General features: G+C 45.0%; 1 protein-coding gene across 4 annotated transcripts in view; it reads right to left on the bottom strand.

The window, feature by feature from the left end:
• LOC132833735 (endothelin-converting enzyme 1-like) overlaps positions 1 to 22358 on the bottom strand; it is a 317482-nt gene that overhangs the window by 42250 nt on the left and 252874 nt on the right. For all 4 annotated transcript variants that reach the window (XM_060852254.1, XM_060852255.1, XM_060852257.1 and 1 more), the window contains 3 exons: positions 15326 to 15514; positions 9957 to 10099; positions 8358 to 8472 (listed from right to left, as the gene is read on the bottom strand). In XM_060852254.1, the coding sequence (XP_060708237.1) occupies positions 8358 to 8472; positions 9957 to 10099; positions 15326 to 15514 (447 nt within the window). The remainder of the gene's footprint in view (positions 1 to 8357; positions 8473 to 9956; positions 10100 to 15325; positions 15515 to 22358) is intronic.

Genomic DNA, 22358 nt, shown 5'->3' with positions numbered 1-22358 from the left:
TATGTTCCTGGTGAAGTAAGCAAAAATACAAAAAGGGGCAGTAACACAGATGGGGAAGCTGAATAAACTGACGAGGGTGGAAGGATGGCAGAGATACAGTGATGGACAAGCAATGGAAGCATGATTACGTGGAGCATAAAGACCAGAATAGATACCTTGGGCTGAATGGCCTCCGGGCATAGATGAATCAGTGGGAGATTAAGAAGGGGTCCGTTTGGATTTTATCTCAGGGTGCACCTGGGTCAATGTGACCACTAGGTGGAGCACTGTGCATGTAGAGGGTGCTGTTTGCATCCCTCAGCCCAGTGCAGTGTCTCATAACACAATGTCCCAAAGTCACTACCCAAGAAAGAAATACAGAAATACATTTCAGGAATGATTCTAGGAAGAAAATGTAAAGTAAAGGGCCTCTAACCATTTGGTGTTAAAGAAGGAAAGTTACATCAATATTCTCTCTCCAGGTATTTACAATTTGAAAATTGCAAAATATTGTTCTAAAATGTGAAAGTTTAATCCTGTTTGGGAGTCACAATATATTTTACACAAAGCTACTTCAGTCAGCGTGGATAGCAGAAAGCCACTGCATACTTGAAGTGTTACACCACTTCCTTTAAATTTAAGACTGAGGTGAGGAGGAATTTCTTCTGTCAGAGTTGAGGGTCTTGTCACAGAGAGTTTTAGGGGAACAGTCCTCATGTATATTTAAGCTGAAAATGTGTTGCTGGAAAAGCGCAGCAGGGCAGGCAGCATCCAAGGAGCAGGAGAATCGACGTTTCGGGCATGAGCCCTTCTTCATGATTCCTGAAGAAGGGCTCATGCCCGAAACGTCGATTCTCCTGCTCCTTGGATGCTGCCTGACCTGCTGCGCTTTTCCAGCAACACATTTTCAGCTCTGATCTCCAGCATCTGCAGTCCTCACTTTCTCATGTATATTTAAGCTTTGGATAGACAGAGTCTTGATCAATCAGGGAATCGGTGGATATGGGCAGGAATGCAGGTATGAGGAATGTCGGATCAGCCATTGAATGGTGGAGCAGGCTCGAGGGGCTGAATGGCCTACTCCTGTTCCTATTCCTTATGGTCTAAATCATACATACCTTATTTGAAGAGGTTTCAATTACTGTCAAAAGCTAGCACTAGGTCATGATGCAGATGGATCCTGGCAACCATATCCAATGGCGGTGCCTGTCTCTTGTGTTGGAAACGCAAAATCCTTTCTCTCAAAGGACAAAGAAGCTAAATAATGCCCACCTCAGTCGTGGTCAGCGTGACCTGCTTGTCATACCCAAGGAAACTGCTGGCAATTCGTTCCATTCACACAGTGCAGATTCATCACGTGCTGGGCTCACTACTGACCCGAGTGAAACACTGAGTTTGAATTTGACAACGACTTTAAGAATTTATCAAGAGGCTGGCATTATGCTGGGCAGCACGGTGGCTCAGTGGTTAGCACTGCTACCTCACAGCTCCACCGTGTTCAATTCCACCCTCGGGCAACTTTCTCTGGGAGTTTCCATCTTCTCCCTGTGTCGGGGTGGGTTTCCTCCCAAAGTTGGATTGGCCATAAATTGGCCATGCCTCTTCGGAGGGTTAGTGCAGATCTGATGGGCTGAACGACCTCTATCTGAACTGTAGGGATTCTATACTCTTTGTTGACAGCGCTTTCAAATCCAAAGTTAAAACATTATTTTTCACAAAATTAGCAACCGAGTGCTTGTTCTCACTGTAACCATTAAACATTTAGTGAGCCCCTGGTCAATCTTGGAATTAAAGGTGTATGGAATATATTGATCCAAAGTTGCTGGGTAAAGTGAATGCATTCATCCTCACCTCTAGGTAATGTTCCGATATAACAGAAACAATGTCCGCCAACCTTCCAACTGAGATGGGGCTTCTTATTTACTGTTATAGTTTCACTTCCTGTAGCTGCATTATTACATAGGATTTAGGAGTAGGAGACCGTTCCGCCCTTTGATCCTCTCTGCTGTTCGATAAGGTCATGACTGATCTTGCTGCAGTCTCATTCCTGTTTGTTCCCCATAATCCCGGACTCCCTTGTCTCCCAAAAAGTTGTCCCACTCAACCTTGAAGATATTCAATCACCCAGATCTCACAGAGTCATAGAATACAGGCTTCAGACCAACTCGTCCAACCGAGTTAGTTTCCCAAACTGAACTAGTCCCACCCGCCTGTGTTTGACCCACATCCCTCTAAATGTTTCCTATTCATGTACCTGTGCAATTGTGTAACTGTACCTAAATCTACCACTTCCTCTGGCAGTTCATTCCACATACAAACCACCCTCTGTGTGGAAAAAGTTGCCCCTCAGGTCCCTTTAAAACCTTTCTCCTCTGACCTTAAAAATATGCTCCCTAGTTTTGAACTTCCCCACCCTAGGGAAAAGACCTTTGCTATTCACTTTACCTATGCCCCTCATGATTTTATAAACCTCTATTAGGTCACCCCTCAACCTCTTACACTCTAGTGAAAAAGTCCCAGCCGATCCTTATAACTCAAACCCTCCATTCCCAGCAACATCCTGGTCAAGGTTTTTGAACCCCTCTCCAATTTAATAATATCTTTCTTACAGCAGGGCCAGAGCTATACACAGTACTCCAATAGTGGCCTCACCAACATCCTGTACAACTGCAACATGACGTCCTAACTCCTATACTCAATGAAGTCGGGGCAATGACGCCAAGTATCCTAAATGGCTTCTTAACTATTTGTGATGCAACTTTCAAGAAACTATGTACCTGAACCCCTAGGTCTCTCTGTTTGACAACACCACCCTGTTAGACCATAAGACATAGGAGTGGAAGTAAGGCCATTCGGCCCATCGAGTCCACTCCACCATTCAATCATGGCTGATGGGCATTTCAACTCCACTTACCCGCATTCTCCCCGTAGCCCTTAATTCCTCGAGACATTAACTGCATTAGTCCTGCCCTTGTACATTTTGCCAAAATGCAACATATCGTATTTATCTATCTGTCACTCCTTGGTCCATTGGCCCAATTGATCAAGATGCCTTTGTAATCTGAGATAACCTTGTGCAGTGTCCTGTACCACCAAGTTTCTGGGATGGAGAATGCTACAGACTCAAGAAAAAAATCTTTTCCTCCTCTCTAAAAGGCATGACCTCTTCTTCTAAAACCATGTCCCCTAGTTCTACTCTACAAGAGGAACATCCTCACATCATCAATCAGGTCCAGTTCCCTTAGGATTTTATCTGATTTAATAAGATCACTTCTTCTGAACTGCAATGGATACAGGTCAAGTCTCTCCAGTCTTTCAATATGGGCCGGGTGCTGGTAGGTGGGACTAGATTGGGTTGGGATATCTGGTCGGCATGGACGTGTTGGACCGAAGGGTCTGTTTCCATGCTGTACATCTCTACAACTCTTCCACAAACTGTAGACCTTTCACCCCAGGAATCAGTCCAGTGAACCTTCTTTTAATTATTTCTGACACAGTTAGGTCTTTCTTTTTAAGATGGGGTCCAGACCTTGAACACAGTGTTCCAGATGTGGTCTCACCATATGTTGTTCAGAATCATGGAGAGATTCCCACTCTATTTTTCGGATTTGGAACAATTACTTTCATTTTGCACAAATCAACCACGTTGCAACTGCTGGCCTGAGGGCGATCACTTGGTACGACACTGGAATCTGGATAATCGGGGCTTGTAATCGAGTAAGGGAGATAAAAGAGCCTGAACCATTCAAACAGAGCAGGGTCTGACAGGATAAATAGTGCGTCTTTCACAACGATTCGACTGTCTTTGCTCAGCCACTCCCTCCGACCATTCTAACGTTGGCAAGGATTGCAGGAGCTAGAATCAAAACGCTGCACGCATATCACCAGAGAAGCAACAGCATTGAAAGACTTGAATGTCTTGCGGAAACTCAGTAATCAGGTTTTTATTTTGTAAAAGCTATATATTCATTTGATCAGATTTTTATGAAGTGGTGTTGGCTGGTGACAGGCAGGACCGAATGATTATTTAGGAGCATGGACACAAAGTGAATACCACATGTCAGGCTGCCTCAGCTTCCTGACCCTGTGTTGTTACAGAAGCATTATCCATGTGTCTTTAATTCACAGGGCAGAGGTCATCACATCAGCAGGATCTGATAGTAGGAGAGGCTGTTTCCTGCGATTTCAGACTTCTCCTCCAAATAATTACCGCATGTTATTTCATTCTCGCTTTCAAGTTAAGGCTGAGTCGTGCTCTCTGCAATTAACCCTCTGATATGGCCTGCAAATTATTTTTAATTGCTTATCGCAACTGTGCAGCCAGGCTGCATTAACCCCTCATCTGCTGAACATACAAGGGACAAATCTGAATTTGAAAAGTCATATATCTGAAATTTGAGCTGATAATTAAGTGCTGGTTTTGGGAGCCCCAGTGAAAAGGTCTGAGAGATGGGGAAGGACCAACCTTGCTCTGATTGCCAGTGGGACATTTGATCTTCCTGGGATATGGGTGTGGCTGGTTACCATTCCCAATTGCCCTTGAACTGCTGTTCAATTTCAGAGTCTGTGGGTCTGTAGTCACATGTAGACCAGATGGACAAGGATGGCAGATTTTCTTCCTGATTAGTGAACCAAACCCGATGGGATTTTACGACCATGATAGTCGTCACAGTTGCCATCACCAAGGCTTCATTGTATTCAAATTTCATCAGCAACTGTAATGGGATTTGAACCATGCCTATAGAGTATTGCCACGTGACAGAACCAGGAAGCCAGCTTCTCAAACCTAAATCCCGGAACTCGCACCACATCCGATCAGTGGCAGCCCATTAACAATGGCCATTCCTATTAAGGCCAGCCCCTGGCTCCCAACAGCATCCAACCAGAGGACTGGCAGCTCAGCAGCACCACCAGAACCAGTGGCCGCTGCAGGAGTTGCACCTGGAAGAATGCTATTGTAGAGGTTTAAAAAATCATGAGGGGCACAGGTAGGGTGAACAGCAAGGTTCTTTTCCCTAGGGTGGGGGAGTTCAAAAGTTCGGGGGCATATCTTTAAGGTGAGGGGAGTAGATCTAAAAAAGGACATGAGGGTCAATGTTTCACATCGAGAGAGGTTTATGTGTGGACTGAACAAGTGGTAGATGTGGGTACAACTACAATGTTTAACAGACATTTGGATAATTTCATGAATAGGAAAAATTTGGAAGGATATGTGCTAAACACAGTCAGGTGGGACAAGTTTAGTTTGGGATGGTGTGGACTGGTTGGACCAAAGGGTCTATTTCCGTGCTGCATAACTCCATGACTCTAATTCCTGAGCCTCATGGAATGAGGTAAGATGTTAGGGACAGATTAATGGATATTGGATTAGAAAACATGAACAATACAGGGAGCTAGTAACCACTGGCGTGAATTGCATGGAATGGGGCTAAATGAAATAAAGCTTTCACTGAAGTTATCTTCTGTGCAATCACTGATTAACATTCCTCCAAAAGCTCCTTCCAAACTCACAGCCCTTTTCTATCTAGAAGGACAAGGGCAGCAGATACATGGGAACACCATCCCCTGCAGGTTCCCCTCCAAACCACTCACCATCCTGACTTGGAAATATATCACTCTTCCTTCAGTGTTGCCAGGTCAAAATCCTGGAACTTTCTAACAGCATGGTACCTACAGCCCCAGGACTGCAGCAGTTAAAATACACAGCTCACCATCACATTCTCAGGGGCCTCTTGGCATGAGCAACATTAGACAGTGACACCTGAATGAATTTCTGAAGGAATTGGTGTATGCCCTGTTTCTATATGTTGACTCCATGTGGTGGTGTGACACATAGGTGCAGTGGCAACTTGCACTGTTACATACTCAAGCTATGGATAGTAATGGTTGAGACTGCAATATTCCTTCCACACGGGTGACCAGGAATTTCTCCCACTCTTAAATGTGCTGCCTGTGTTGTGTGTAGGAAGGATCACAGATTGATAATCTTCTTGTTTGGCTGTAATGTGAATACACCTTTCTCAGGCATCAAGTCATGGAAGGAGACTTGAACCCAGAACTTTTGACTGAGAGAGAGAGAGAGAGAGAGTGAGAGAGTGAGAGTGAGAGTGAGAGAGAGAGTGTGAGAGAAGATCGGGGTGAACATAGTTTGTCTTTATTGACAGCTACTCTGAGATTTTGTTGAGGGCTACTTTTTAAATTTTGGGGGCTACGTTTTCATTCTCACAGTGATGAGGTCACGTAGTGACGTCTTTTGTATTTATATTGACACATATTTGGAGTCACACACAAGGATTAGAATCATTTAGCAGCCCCCTCAACAATCATCTGCTCTCCTATAATCTTAAAGTCATAACACTAGGAAGGCAGTAAATCCTAGACACCATAGTTTTTAAATTGGTACAAGATAACCGACGTAAATTAACAGGAGACTTTTTCTAAAATATCTGATGCATGTCTACATATGAAAATCCATAACACTAAAAACGCCTTCCACACACCAGAACAGTCACAGCTCATGTATTGGCACCACACAGCTGGGATAATTTAACAAGACAGTTACAACCATACATCTCAGATCTCACACTCAGATTTGAATTTAAGAATTGACATGGCATTCATTATAGTTAGACTCACTTCATCCAAGTTTAGTGATTCCTGAATTTACGCAGTCCTAAACTAGAGATTCCAGTTTCAAGGAATTAAATACTTTGGATCCCAGTTAGCAGAGTAACTATATTTTCTGACAGGTTTAAAACAGTTCTCATTGCTCCAACCCTCCCTCCACAATATTTGCAGCATCCCTCTCCCACCCCCAGAATTTTTGTAACCCTCCTTATCCTTTCCCAAACCCTGCTGCAACCACTTCCTCCTCTTATCCCTGCCCTCTTCTGGCTGGTGCCCCCTTTTGAGCCCTGGCAGCAGGGTTTCACCCTGCACCCGATTAAGTGATTCCCACCTCAACCCCGATCTGCACCTGTTGTTCGCTCAGAGAGCAAGTGGAGAATTGAGCATGGCTCTGGGAGATTCTAACACATCTGTGGGAATTCCTTCACTGCTTGGTACCAAGGTCCCTAAATCTATTGGAAATATCAGCGGCAGCAAACAAACCACCTGAGTTGAAACTTCCAGAAGGTTATCGGTCAGGCAACTATCTAAAACAGGCTGCTTTTAGACACCTCAAGGTCCTCACTACTCTGTCCTTCACCAGTACAAAGGCTCATTGTCCAATATTCAAGAATCTGTTAATTTTCGATCATTCTTTTATGTTAATGTTGAAGATTCATGTAGGGAGTCAAAAATAAGAATTTCGACACTTCCTATGCACATTAAATAAAAGATAATCACAGGAATTGCTGTGGCTTCATTCCCTTACATCACTTTCATAACAAGATATAACTAGCATTCTGTTTGAATAAAGCATGCAGCTTAAATAGGATTGATAAGATTTTATGCAACAGACTTCAAACTAACATGGAACATTACTGGGAAAGCCTTGATGCTTGTAATGGACAGAGTAGTGAAGGTCTTCAGGAGTTTACAACCAGCTGCCTTTTAGATAGCTGCCTGCCTAACAACCCTCTGGAAGTTTCTGGTTAGATGGTTGCTTGCTGCCACTAATGTTTTTATGCCTAAACTGGGTATAAAATGTGTGATCAAACTCGGAAGCTTCTTTTGAACTATCGCTGCTCAAACTCCACAGCTCGACGTGAATGTCAAACTATCAGGATCAATGTCCTCTCATTGAGCTTCACCGACTCAGTTCATCCATGAGGACCTAAAGGTAAACAGGAATGGATCCAAATGTCTCCTGGATTGAACCAAACGTGGAATGACTCGGATCTATGGCATTACAATTTTAAACAGTCACTTATGTGATTATTACTGGACAGCCATTTGTAAGACATTACGCTGTGTTCTGTCAATGATTTGCATTAAACAAAAGTACTGGAACAGTTTGCTTTTCCCTCAACTCCATCCTGCAGCAATATGCACACATCTATCAATTTTCATTACCTGAAAAAAGTGAATCCAGGGCAGTTAGGGATGGGCAATAGGCATTGGTCTTGCCAATAATGCCCACATCCCCGGGATGAGAAAATGATTCCCATCTTGAAAACTCTCCAGCATCCATAATCCCCTGCATGACCATTGCATGAAGTTCTCCTCATCTCAGCTCAAAATGGCTGCCCCTTATCCTGAGACTGCTGCCCCACCTCAGCCCTGTGGGATATATCCTTCCTAGCAAGTACCCTCTATCAAGTCCTGTAAGAATTTCAGGAATTACAAGAGGTCAGCTCTCATTCTTCTAAATCTGAGGGAAGGTAGGTCTGCTCACCATCTCACTGACTGAGGGACTTTGAAAGTCCTTCACTCACCTTTTTCATTCCCGACATGGCCATTATGAGTTTCTCCTCAGCTTCCTGGAAGCGATGATCCAGATTGTAGGCAGTTTTCTTCACAACGTTCCATATCATGTAGTTGTTGAGAATGCTGGAAGCAGCAACACAGGAAACACCTTCAGTGCTTCAATGACACAAACTGAGATTGGAGCAAGACGCAGCTGGGAGCACAATAAGAGGGCTACTCGGTTGATTGGTGGTCAGGGTGACACAGGGGAGGACATACCAACATCAATCTCCCAGTGGCATCAGAATGTGGGTCGGCAGCCACTGGAATGGTTGCAGATAGATCTGCATGCAGCTCCTAAGCTCTGTCCCATCCTCCAATCACCATCCTGGAGCAGGTCCCATTCCCCCTGCAGGCTTAATGGCCAACCAAGCTTCTCAAGGGCCAGGTGAAGGGAGTGAACTGACACTGTCCAGCTGACCTGCTGATGCCTAGAAGAGGAGTTTGTGGGAGTGGGGTTTTTATACTAGGAGGTGGCCTCCATTGGCAGGCTGGAGTTTTTGGGAGGGGTTGGGTAGGGAGCATGGGGTGGGGGGTAAAGGTTCAGCTACAGAACACCAGGGTGACTCGACAATGCCAGCCTGCCCCCTCTCTCTGTGTAAGCAGTGTGCTGCATCATTAGAGACAGTCCCCTTTGGATCTGACATTAAACTGAGAGGCAATGGTACAAGTGGAGGTTCCTGATGCCAGGGCAACACTGATTCTGGCGGGGGAGTGCTTTAACCAGTACCTCCACTGGTATACCCTCACTCCTACCATAGAAACAGGAATAGGCCATTCAGCCCCTTAAGCCTGTTCCGACATTCAAGAAGATCATGGCTGATCTGAAGCCTAACTCCACATATCTGTCTTTGACCTATTCCCCTATATAATTCAGCTTCGGAAAAATTTCACTCTTTTGGATTTACAATCAACAACTGATTCAACATCCACTGCTGTTTGTGGAAGATAGTTCCAAATCTCTACCATCTTTTGTGTATAGAAGTGCTTCCTAACATCTCTCCTGAACGCTCTGGCCCTAATTCTCAGACTATGCCCCTTAGAATCCCCAACCAGTGGAAATAGTTTATCTTTATCTCTTCTGTGGTTTTCTTTCCATATCTTGAAGACTTCAATCAGATCACCCCTTAACCTCCTAAATGCTAGAGAATAGTGGTCGAATTTGACAATCGCTCTTTAGAAACCTTAAGTCCAGATACTGCTGATGGGAGCCTGAATGAGACAAAATGGTGGCCACCTTTGCTTCACTTTGAGGTAATTCACAGTTGGTGAAGTTATACGAGACTTTCCTAGAGGACTTGACAGATGCTTTATAAATGTGCTACTTTCACTATTTTTGAGATGGAAATTCAGAAGGTTTCTGGGTCTTTGTTAGTGCAAGCCCAGTTGCAAACAATATAAAGGCTTGATTTGCCCCTTGTGCTGGTCTGGTCCCTTTAAGTTGACCCGAAGTGGGTACCTCTCAGGCAGGGCACTAAGAGCGAGATCCAATCTCAGTGTCAATTTCTATGACATACCCGTCACGAGATAACAAAATGACAGAAAGACAACAAGAGATGGATTCTGACCATTTATCGGTGGAGTTTATAAGGTCAGAGACCTTCTGTAGATATTCCTTTGCGTATACAACCACAGGCTCAGAGTCATTCAACTCGACTGGATAGAAGATGGCAGAAAGCAATGGCAGCCAATCAATAACAGGAGCTAACGCCTGGAAAAAAAGCAAAGAGAATCTTACTACAGGAAAATAGGCCACAGGGAGAAGACAAAAATGTTCTAGAATGAGTAAGTAGTGTAAACATTGGACTCTGAAATCAGAAACGGCACCATGAATGAACAGGACACTAATATTTATCAATAAGTAAGTGAGTTGTGCTAAAGGGCAATCCAAAACCCAAAGAAATTAAACACTCCACTCAGTAGCTATTTCAGAAGCAAATTCTTTCTAAACTTCACCCGGTGACATGTTCCAATTGGGATTGTATGGAAGTGATTGGACATGGAGGTTGGGGGAGGGAAAATATTTGTCCCTTTCACTTCGAGAGGGTCAGACTATAGCTCAAGAAGCATCATCATCTGGGTTTTATTGTTTTGCAGAATATTTTTGTTATTTTTTTCAATAAGATCCAGGAGGATTGAAAGATGAGATAGAATTAAGCAGCTGAAAATTTCCTTGTTTGTCATATCTCTAACACTGACTGTGTGCAGACTCAATCACTGTAATCAAATGCTAGTTGCATGTGGCTAATTGAATTTCTTATGACTTAAATAAATGGATTCATGGATACTGTTGTGAACTTGAACGACTTTGTGCATCTGCTGATAAAATGGGAAGGGGAAAATCAGAATGTGTTCTTTGGTCACTGTACACACTGAGTTATTGAATGTGGAGGCTGTTTATGAAGTCAATGGAAATGTGAAGCACATTTTCATGTATTGACCATACAGAGCTTTCCACTTACAATGAGAACATGTGGGTCAAACTTTAGCATTTTTAAAATTTCTCTATTTTTGTATCGAATCTATTTTCGTAACTATGATTTGTAACTCGGTACATTGCACTTAAGATGGCACGCTGTGTTGGCACCATTGTACACTTTTCACTATACTCCTGTACTTTAATAAAGTCCCAATTCTAATTCTAAATTCTAAACTGTTCAACCTTTAGCTGATCAATGATTTCTATTGTAGTTTGTCAGTATTTTGACTCTTTGGCAAATGGAGACGGCTCAGTTCAGAGGAACGACATTGTGAATCCCTTTACATAACCTCACTACAGCAAGGTCATGTCATGGCCATGGCTAATACTCCAGCTGAACTTGCTGCTCAAGATACTTCAAGCCCCACCACGAACAAGAAGCTGAAAGTCTGTGCAACTACTTCTGAATCCTCTGTGGCTAAGACAAGTTCCAAATTACAAAGGAATCTGTTGTGTATACTTTAAGACCTTATTATGCACATCTACCCCAAATGTGTAGATATTCTCTGTTAATAAATTGCTCTGATGCAAGGAAGGTCATGCGGTGCAGTGGTAGTGACCCTGCCTCTAGTGCAGAAGGTCCATAGCACGTAGAACCTAGAACATTACAGCACAGTACAGGCCCTTCGGCCCTCGATATTGCGCCGGCCTGTGAAATGCATCTGAAGTCCAACTAACCTACACTATTCCATTATCATCCATATGTTTATCCAATGACCATTCAAATGCCCTTAAAATTGATGAGTCTACGACTGTTGCAGGCAGCGCATTCCACGCCCTTACTACTCTGATTAAAGAAACTACCTCTGACATCTGTCCTATAACTATCACTCCACAATTTAAAGCTATGTCCCCTCATGCTAGCCATCACCATCTGAGTAAAAAGGCTTTCACTGTGCACCCTATCTAATCCTCTGATCATCTTGTATGCCTCTATTAAGTCACTTCTCAAAGTTCTTCTCGCTAACAAAAACAGTCTCTAGTCCCTCAGACTTTCTTCGTAAGACCTTCCCTCCAGACCAGGCAATATTTTGGTAAATCTCCTCTGCACCCTTTCCAATGCTTCCACATCCTTCCTATAATGCGGTGACCAGAACTGTACACCGTACTCCAAGTACAGCCACACCAGAGTTTTACACAGCTGCAGCATGACCTCATGGATCTGAAACTCAATCCCTCTACCAATATAAGCTACCACAATGTATGCCTTCTTAACAACCCTATTAACCTGGGTGGCAACTTTCAGGGATCTATGCACATGGACACCGAGATCTCTCTGCTCATCTACACTACCAAGAATCTTACCATTAGCCCAGTACTCTTTGTTCCTATTGGTCCTTCCAAAGTAAATCACCTCACACTTTTCACATTAAATGCCATTTGCCACTCTTAGCCCAGCTCTGCAGCTTATTTATGTCCCTTAGTAACCTGCAACACCCTTCAGCACTATCCACAACTCTACCAACCTTAGTGTCATCCACAAATTTATAAAAATGACAAACAGCAGTGGTCCCAAAACAGATTCTTCTGGTACACCACTAGTAACTGAACGCCAGGATGAACATTTCCCATCAACCACACACTTTGACTTCTTTCAGCTAGCCAATTTTGATCCAAGCCACTAAATCACCCTCAATCCCATGCCTCCATATTTTCTGCAATAACCTACTGTGGGGAACCTTTTTATCAAACACTTTACTGAAATCCATGTACATCGCATCAACCACTTCATCCTCATCCACCTATGTGATCACCTTCTCAAAGAACACAGCAATGTTTGTGAGGCATGACCTACCCTTCACAAAATCATGTTGACTATCCCTCATCAAATTATTCCTTTCTAGATGAATATAAATCTAATTTCTTATAATCCTTTTCAACACATTACCCACAACTGAAGTAAGACTCACTGGTCTACAATTACCAGGGTTGTCTCTACTTCCCTTCTTGAACAAGTGAACAACATTTGCTAACCTCCAGTCTTCTGGTACTATTCCTGTAGACAATGACAACATAAAGATCAAAGCCAAATCTCCTCCTTAGCTGACCAGAGAATTCTAGGCCCAGGGGACTTATTATTTTTCACACTTTCCAGAAATGCTAACACCTCCTCCTTGTGAACCTCAATCCCATCTAGTCTAATTGCGTGTATTTCAGTCTTCTCCTCAACAACAATGTCTTTTTACAATGTGAATACTGACGAAAAATATTCATTTCGTGCCTCTCCTACTCCTCGGACTCCTCGCACAATTCCCCACTACTGTCCTTGACTGGCCCTAATATTACTCTAGTCATTCTTTTATTTCTGACAGACCTACGGAAAGCTTTAAGGTTTTCCTTGATCCTATCTACCAATGACTTCTCATGTCCCCTCTTGGCTCACCTTAGCTCTCTCTTTAGGTTTTCCCTGGCTAACATGTAACTCTCAAGCGCCCTAACTGAGCCTTCACATCTCATCTTTACATAGGCCTCCTTCTTCCTCTTGACAAGAGATTCAACTTCTTTAGTAAACCACAACTCCTTCGCTCGACCACTTCCTCCCTGCCTGACAAGTACATACTTATCAAGGATTTTTATCTCTGTAATCTTCCCCAGCCCTACATCCACATATCAAAGATCCACAATGAGATTCTCCTAAACTTTAGAGAATAATGGTCTAGTCTCAAAATTTTTTCATAGGGCAATCTCGTTATGATTATGATTAGATTAGATTCCCTACAGTGTGGAAACAGGCCCTTCGGCTCAACCTGTCCACACCGACCCTCCAAAGAGTAACCCACCCAGACCCAGTTCCCTCTGACTAATGCACTTTGGGCAATTTAGCATGGCCAATTCACCTGACCTGCACATCTTTGGACTGTGGGAGTATTCTGAGGAAACCCACGCAGATACGGGGAGAATGTGCAAACTTTATGTCGGCAATCAGTCTGCTGAACATCTGCTGCAGTGCCTCAATGGCATTCCTGTCTGTTCATTGGTAAGGGGACCAGAAATGTATAGGTGCAGTCTCACCAGTGTTCTGTATAAGTGAAACAAGACTTCTTTACTCACTAAAGAGGTACGGCATAGAGAAGGTCACTCAGCCCATTGCGTATGCACCAACTCTCAAAATCAGCCCCATGATTTTGCCATTTCCCAAACCTGTGCTTTTCAAAGCAGGATTTTACAAAGATGGCTGAACAATTACCCAGCCAGCGCAGGATCTATTGTAAACTCTGTTTTCTCTGGCTATGGGTTCCTGCAATCTGTAGATGATCACAAGCTGAGGAGTTGCTTACAAGTGAAGGTGACTGGTTCCCAGCTAAATGAGCAGGTTGGAACTGGACAAGTTGCAGAGACACAGACTGAGAGTGAAAAAGACACGCAAGAGTGTGCAACTGCTCTTTCCAGCAGAAGGTTTCTGCTCTCTGCTGAAAATAAAAAGCCAGCTTGAATTTGAAGAAAACCAGTTATCCTTCCTGCACTTTCTGTACCATTTGAATTGATAAATTGGAGACATTTTTAGAGTGAATGTGTTGCTCTGTACCTCTTACAAACCAGTGGAAGCTGCAGAGAGACAGAAAGAGAAGGAGAACTGAACACCAAGGGTCTGGCTAGCTGCAGATTGATCATCTCAGCATCGGGATCAGGACAATCACAGAACTGACTTTCCAGATATTTTTCTACCAATAATTTATTTTCCCTATTTGTTAAGAGTGAGTGAGTGTGTGTGTCTAAATATAAGTAAGGGGGTGGGGAGCAGTTTATAAGGGGATTAAAGCTGTTGTCAATAATGTTATGTGCCAATGGTTTATATCTGTTTACAGGTAGTTCTGCTATAACATGATGGTTGCGTTCTTGTGCAACCTTGCATTATAGAAAAATCGCACTTTAGAAACAGCGCTTAAAGTGTTGGCGATGTAATCGCGTTACAGCCAACACACATTTTAAATGTTCCTCCTTTCGAAACATTGTCCCCAATTTGTCAATCATAAATCAGTGAATTTGTATCAATGAAACATGTACTATAGCTGAACGACCTGTATTCGTAGCTATGGTCTATTTATTAATAATATTTGTTTAGTACAAACATTTGGTCTGAAAGTCAGGTGAGTTGGGCCACTGTGTGTACCTTAAAGAACAATGTTAAGGTCTAGGAAGAGCAGGCCTCGATTTATGACAAGGTTAGAGTGGTGCTGGAGAAGCACAACAGGTCAGGCAGCATCCAAGGAGCAGGAAAATCAACGGTTCAGGCCAGAGCCTTAGGGCTTTTGTCCGAAATGTCGATTCTCCTGCTCCTCGGATGCTGCCTGACCTGCTGTGCTTTTCCAGCACCACTCTAATCTTGACTGTAAACTCCAGCATCTGCAGTACCCACTTCTGCTTACTTGATTTACAACACTCTACCCCATTGGACCATGATAAAGTCCCAGAGGTTAACCTGGATCCTGACCATCTTCCCAGCCAGCCATTGTTTACCTGCAGGTTCCGCACACTCATCTTGTTGTAGATGAGCTCTTCATCTCGCCGGTTTTCCTGGGGGACAGTGATGTTGGCAAGGGCACCCTCAAAGTCCAGCACCTGCTGCATCTGTGCCTGCGTGGAGATCTCCTCACCACCCAGGAGCACTCCCAACTCCACCATGTAAGTCAAGTAGGCCGTGAGAATCTGGGTGAAAGGCAGGAACACAGCGAGGTTAACAGCACAGTTACAAGACCACACCGTCAAATACAATGAAAATCTCAGGTTGGTCGAATTGGTTAATTTCAGCTTTGTTTTCAAAAGCTGTTCAGTTTTATTTTTTAAATTCTGGGGTAACTGGTCTGCATTAGAGTTTTAGGTAATCATAAACAAGGCTTGAAGATTTAAACACAGAATTTCCTGGCATGACATTGCTATGGTGATTACAGCTTCCTTGTAACAATCTATAAAGCATAGAAAGCTGGGTTCCCAGCGAGCAGTTTCTTCAAGAGTCACTTTTATACCCTGTGAACTTTGTGTCCTGGTTTTCAGCATGTGACCTGTTTGACTTCTCACGCTGGTGACTCTGACAACATGATGCTTCTGACGAGGAGTTATTGTTTTGATTTGTTCTGTCTTGAGACTGGGTTGTTGGTGGCAAGACCAACTTTTATTGCCCACCTCTAATGCCCTTAACTGAGTGGCTTGCTCAGCCATTTCACAGGGCATTGCTGAGTCTCTGGAATCCCATGTAGGCTAGAGTGGGTAAGGGTGGGAAATAACCTTGTCTATAGGACATTAGGTGCGTTTTTACAACAACCTGTTTCCACGCTGGGATTGGAACCATTCTGCCAAGGTCACCAGTCCAGTGACATTACCACTGTCCCATTGCCGGTCACTATAGCCACTGTACCTTCAACTTCTGTACCTTGCAGCACTTTCAGAGACGCATGTCATCTCTGACCAGGTTGGCTGGGGGCCTCAGAGTCTCTTAGCACTGCAGGCAATGCTCCCTCAGAAGACCCAAGCAGTGACCCCCAAATCTGCATCTAATTGGGAATATAGTGACAAAGTGGTAATGTCACTGAAGGACAAACCCAGAGAGGCAGCCTAATGATCCGGGGAAATGGCACCAGGGGAATTTAAATTTAATGAGTAATGCTGGAATATTAAGCTAGTCTCAGTGATGGTGACCACGAAACTATCAACGATTGTCAGAAGAGCCACCTGATTCACTCATGCCCTTCAAGGATGGAAATCTACTACCCTCACCTTGTCTGCTCCAAATGTGACTCCAGAGGCAAAAAGGTAGCATCCAAGGAGCAGGAAGCCGATGTTTCAGATACAAGCCCTTCATCAGGAATGTCATTCCTGATGAAGGGCTTATGCTTGAAACGTCGACTCTCCTGCTCCTCGGATGCTGCCTGACCTGCTGTGCTTTTCCAGCACCACACTTTGTGACTTTGATCCCCACCATCTGCATTCCTCACTTTCTCCTAAATGTGACTCCAGCCCACAGCAATCTGCTTCTCTCTAACTGCCCTCTAAAGTAGGCCAGCAAAGCTACTCAATTTTCACTGCAGTGAGGGATGGGCAACAAATGTGGGCCTTGCTCACATCTCATGATGCGATTAAAGAAAAACTACTGAGTCTCAGGGAATCTCCTGCTCAAACACTCTCAAATGTTTGCCCTGATATCAAGCTGGGTTAATGATCATGGTCCCAGCCATAAGGAGATAGTAAAGCCTTTCTGAGGGCAGCACAATGACTCAGTGGTTAGCACAGCTGTCTCACAGCACCAGGGAACCAGGTTCAATTCCAGCCTTGGGCAACTGTCTGTGTGGAGTTTGCACATTCTCCCTGTGTCTGCATGGGATTCCCCCCACAGTCAAAAGATGGGCAGGGTTGGTGGATTAGCCATGGGAAATGCAGGGGTACAGTGATTGGGTGGGATACTCTTTGGAATGTTGGTTTGGATTCAATGGGATTAATGGCCTGCTTCTGCACTGTGGGAATTCTAGGATTTAGTAGCAGAACTGATCTTTGACCTCCCTTAGTTAAAAATCATCAGCTCTCATGACACCAGATTTTAGATTCATCTTTAATTTTTGGAGATAGTTAGTTAACAAAATGGGAAGGTAACTATAATACTGCATATAATTATAAATAACGTCAACATAATCCTTGAAGGAAATGGAAATGTTTGCCATTTTACTGCCAAGTTATTTTGTACTCAACACTACCTTGTGCCTCCTGCCATGCCAACAGCTGTTGGCATTAATTGGCATCATGCATCTTGCTGAGAATTTAAAACTATTTGACAATTTTAACAAACTACAATTTCAAACAAATTTGAACCAGCATGCTTAAAAACTTTTTTAAACAAATAACCAGGGTGACTGGATTGAGGTAACTGTCAACTTGATTGTAAAGGAGCTGCTGATCGCGGAAGTAAATGGACCGAGTACATTGTAATGTTTATTTCTGAAGTGACATCGTTTCTAATTCTAACTGTAGCTTGTCTTTAAAGTTCCTGTGAGTTGATGAGAAGGATAACTGCCAAGCCAAAACAAGCCAGACGCGTCCTGTCACATACGGACGGCCTAACTATATACCCATGCCTCCTTTGTCCATCTCATCCACATCTCAACATCATCTCATCCATGAGCAATGCCACAGGACGTCAGCTAGCCACTTTTTCTAAAATACAATGCACACTATCGTGGTGCGGTCCAAATGAAAACGAAGCTGCTGCAACTGCAACATATAAAAGGCATCCGGATGGGTACATAACAGGAAGGGTTTAGAGGGATATGAGGAGAAAGTGAGGACTGCAGATGCTGGAGACCAGAGTTGAAAAACGTGGTGCTGGAAAAACACAACAGGCCAGGCTGCATTCGAGGAGCAGGAGAATCGACGTTTCGGGCATAAGCCCTTCTTCAGGAACGAGGCTGGTGTGCCAAGTGGGCTGAGATAAAGGGCAGTAGGGGAGAGAATTTGGGGGAGGGGCGCTCAGAATACGATAGGTGGAAGGAAGTGAGGATGAGGGTGATAGGCCAGAGAGGGAGTGGGGGCGGAGAGGTTGGGAAGATGATTGCAGGTCAAGAGGGCGGTGCTGAATTCGGGGGTTGGGACTGAGATAAGGTGGGGGAGGGGAAATGAGGAAGCTGGAGAAATCTGCATTCATCCCATGTGGTTGGAGGGCTCCTAGGCGGAAGATGAGGCACTCTTCCTCTAGGTGTCATGTGACCAGGGTCTGGCGATGGAGGAGGCCAAGGTCCTGCATGTCCTTGGGGGAGTGGGAGGGGGAGTTAAACCACGGGGCGGTTGGGTTGGTTGGTCCGGGTGTCCCAGAGGTGTTCCATGAAACGTTCCGCTAGTAGGCGGCCTGTCTCCCCAATGTAGAGGAGCCCACATTGGGTGCAACAGATATAGTAAATGATGTGTGTGGAGGTGCAGGTGAATTTGTGACGGATATGGAAGGATCCATTGGGGCCTTGGAGGGAGGTGAGGGGGGGAGGTGTGGGCGCAAGTTTTGAATTTCTTGCGGTTGCAGGGGAAGGTGCCGGGAGTGGAGGTTGGGTTGGTGGGGGGTGTGGACCTGACAAGGGAGTCGCGGAGGAAGTGGTAGGGGAGGGGAGGGAAATATATCCCTGGTGGTGGGGTCTGTTTGGAGGTGGCGGAAATGACGGAGGATGATATGATGTATCTGGAGGTTGCTGGGGTGGAAGGTGAGGACCAGTGGGGTTCTGTCCTGGTGGCGCTTGGAGGGGCGGGGTTCAAGGGCGGAGGTGCAGGAAGTGGAGGAGATGTGGTGGAGAGCATCGTCGACCATGTCGGAGGGAAAATTGCGGTCTTTGAAGAAGGAGGCCATTTGGGTTGTTCGGTAGTGGAATTGGTACTCCTGGGAGCAGATGCAGCGGAGGTGAAGGAATTGGGAATATGGGATGGCGTTTTTACAGGGGGCAGGGTGGGAGGAGGTGTAACCTAGGTAGCTGTGGGAGTCGGTCGGTTTTTAGTAAATGTCTGTGTTGAGTTGGTCACCCGAGATAGAAATGGAGATGTCTAGGAAGGTGAGGGAGGAGTCTGAAACAGTCCAGGTAAATTTGAGGTCGGGGTGGAAGGTGTTAGTAAAGTGGATGAACTGTTCAACCTCCTCGTGGGACACGAGGTAGCGCCAATACAATCATCGATGTAGCGGAGGAAAAGGTGGGGGGTGGTGCCAGTGTAGCTGCGGAAGATGGACTGTTCCACATATCCGAAGAGGCAGGCATAGCTGGGGCCCATGCAGGTGCCCATGGCTACTCCTTTGATTTGTAGGAAGTGGGAGGATTGGAAGGAGAAGTTGTTAAGGGTGAGGACCAGTTCAGTCAGTCGAAGGAGGGTGGCTGGGTACTGGTTAGGTCGGCGGGAGAGGCCTTCATGATGGGGGATGGAAGTGTATAGGGACCGAATGTCCATCGTGAAGATAAGGCGTTGAGGGATGGGGAAGCGAAAATCATGGAGGAGGTGGAAGGCGTGGGTGGTGCCCTGAACATAGGTGGGGAGTTCTTGGACTAAGGGGGACAGGACCGTGTCGAGGTATGCAGAGATGAGTTCGGTGGGACAGGAGCAGACTGAGACAATGGGTCAGCCGGGGCAGTCAGGTTTGTGGATTTTGGGCAGGAGGTAGAAACGGGCGGTGCGGGGTTGTGGGACTGAGGTTGGAGGCGGTGGATGGGAGATCCCCTGAGGTGATGAGGTTGTGGATGGTCTGGGAGATGATGGTTTGGTGGTGGGAGGTGGGATCATGGTCAAGGGGGCAGTAGGAGGAGGTGTCCGCGAGTTGGCATCTAGCTTCAGCGGTGTAAAGATCGGTGCGCCAAACTACCACTGCGCCTCCCTTGTCTGCTGGTTTGATGGTGAGGTTGGGGTTGGAGTAGAGAGAGTGGAGGGCTGCGCGTTGTGAGGGTGACCACACGGGATGAATGTAGATTTCTCCAGCTTCCTCATTTCCCCTCCCCCCACCTTATCTCAGTCCCAATCCCTGGATTCAGCACCGCCCTCTTGACCTGCAATCTTCTTCCCGACCTCTCCGTCCCCACCCCCTCTCTGGCCTATCACCCTCACCTCACTTCCTTCCAGCTATCGTATTCCCAGCGCCCCTCCCCCCTACCCTTTATCGCAGCCCGCTTGGCACACCAGCCTCATTCTTGAAGAAGGGCTTATGCCTGAAACGTCGATTTTCCTGCTCCTCGAATGCTGCCTGGCCTGCTGTGTTTTTCCAGCACCACATTTTTCAACTCTTAGAGGGATATGAGCCTAATGACGGCAAACGGGACTAGACTAGGTTAGAACATCTGGTCAGCATGAACGAGTTGGACTGAATGGTCTGTTTCCATGCTGTACATCTCTATGACTCTCAAAGAATTTGCACTAAAATCTCAGCTATGCATCCAATCAACTGCTCTGCCTTCATTGTCTTTTGGTATCACTGACAGGGGATCTCCCAGTGTCCAACTCTGATTTTAGGCTTCTACTCGAGTTGAACAACCTGTCAAACCTTATTATTTATTGGTAGGATTACAAATTTAAACAAATTTAATTCCAGGGTTAGCAATTGTTATTATTGAGTAGTAGGGTCTGGCAGTTATTTCTGAGACCAAATAGAGCTAGGGAAGTAGTGTTGTCTGTTATGAGAGAGATAATTGGGTAAGACAAAAACAGAGATTGCTGGAGAAGCTCAGCAGGTCTGGTGCCATGTGTGGCGAGAAAGCAGAGTTAATGATTTGAGTCCAGTGACTCTTCATTCGTCACCGGACCCAAAACATTGACTCAGTTTTCTCTCCACACATGTTGCCAGACTTGCTGAGTTTTTCTAGCCGTTTCTGTTTTTGTTTCTGATTTCCAGCATCTGCAGTTCTTTGTTTATAATACAATAGGGTGAGAATTTGAATGGGTGTATGAACAGGGGAAATAGGTAATCAGTGTGTTGGAGTTGGAATAAAACTCCAACTCATATAGTTTGTCTGGATTCTGCTGTTTAACAGCCATTATAGTTCACAATCTGCACAGCACAAGTTTAGACTAAGTGAAGTTTTGAAATGAAAATAGCTGTTATAAATAGATATCATATCCTGTTAATCTAAACACTGTGGAATGGACACCAACAGACCAGGACAATATTCTAATAGTTTGGTACAATGGCTCAGTTGGGGTGGCACAGTGGCTCGCACTGCTGCCTCACAGCACCAGGGACCTGGGTTCGATTCCAACCTCCATGACTGTCTGTGTGGAGTTTGTACATTCTCCCAGTGTCTGTGTGGGTTTCCTCCCACAATTCAAAGATGTGTAGGTCAGGGATAAATGTAGAGTAATAGGATAGAGGTACGGGTCTGGGTGAGCTACCCTTTGGAGGGTTGGTGTGGACTTGTTGGGCCAAATGGCCTATTTCCACACTGTTGGGAGTCTATGATAAACCACTTGTAGGGAGGTGTGAGCTCCTTGCAAGGTGACCACCAGTATTACTTCATCTGGTTGAAGTCACTAGCTGGCTGAAATCACTCTCACAAAGAAAGCTCAAATTAAAAGAACATTCCGGACTGCAGAAGGCTGCATGGTGCTACATACTCACACTCTCCATCCTTCATCAACCCCTGGCTCCACATTTTCAAAATGGGACCTTCTCCACTGAAGCAATAACCAAATATTTTGGATTTGTGGAACTGGCCGACAGAGAACTCCAGTGTGTCAGCTGAGGAGCTGTTCCACTTCTTTCTGACTGTATTTTGCTGTCAGTCTTTGTATAAAGAAGCTGGCGGTAGGACAGAGAAGTGAGTTGAGAGAAGTGGCCAAGATTCCTGATCCCAGGCCCCAGTCCGTACACACCTACTGGAGTCACAGCCAGTGCCTTTTCACTTTCAAATCTTTTTTTGGGGGCTCCTTACACACTTGATGGAGGGAAGTGGGAGGGAGGGAAATGTGAAGTTGTTTAATCGTGTACTAACCACCAGCATTGAATACCTTTTGAAAGGTGCTTCTCCTCAAAGATTCCCAGCTGCTGCTCTGAACC

This window comes from Hemiscyllium ocellatum, chromosome 37, assembly GCF_020745735.1.
Source record: "Hemiscyllium ocellatum isolate sHemOce1 chromosome 37, sHemOce1.pat.X.cur, whole genome shotgun sequence".
In the NCBI taxonomy this organism is placed as follows: Eukaryota; Metazoa; Chordata; class Chondrichthyes; order Orectolobiformes; family Hemiscylliidae; genus Hemiscyllium; species Hemiscyllium ocellatum.
This window is presented reverse-complemented; position numbering and strand designations above follow the sequence as displayed.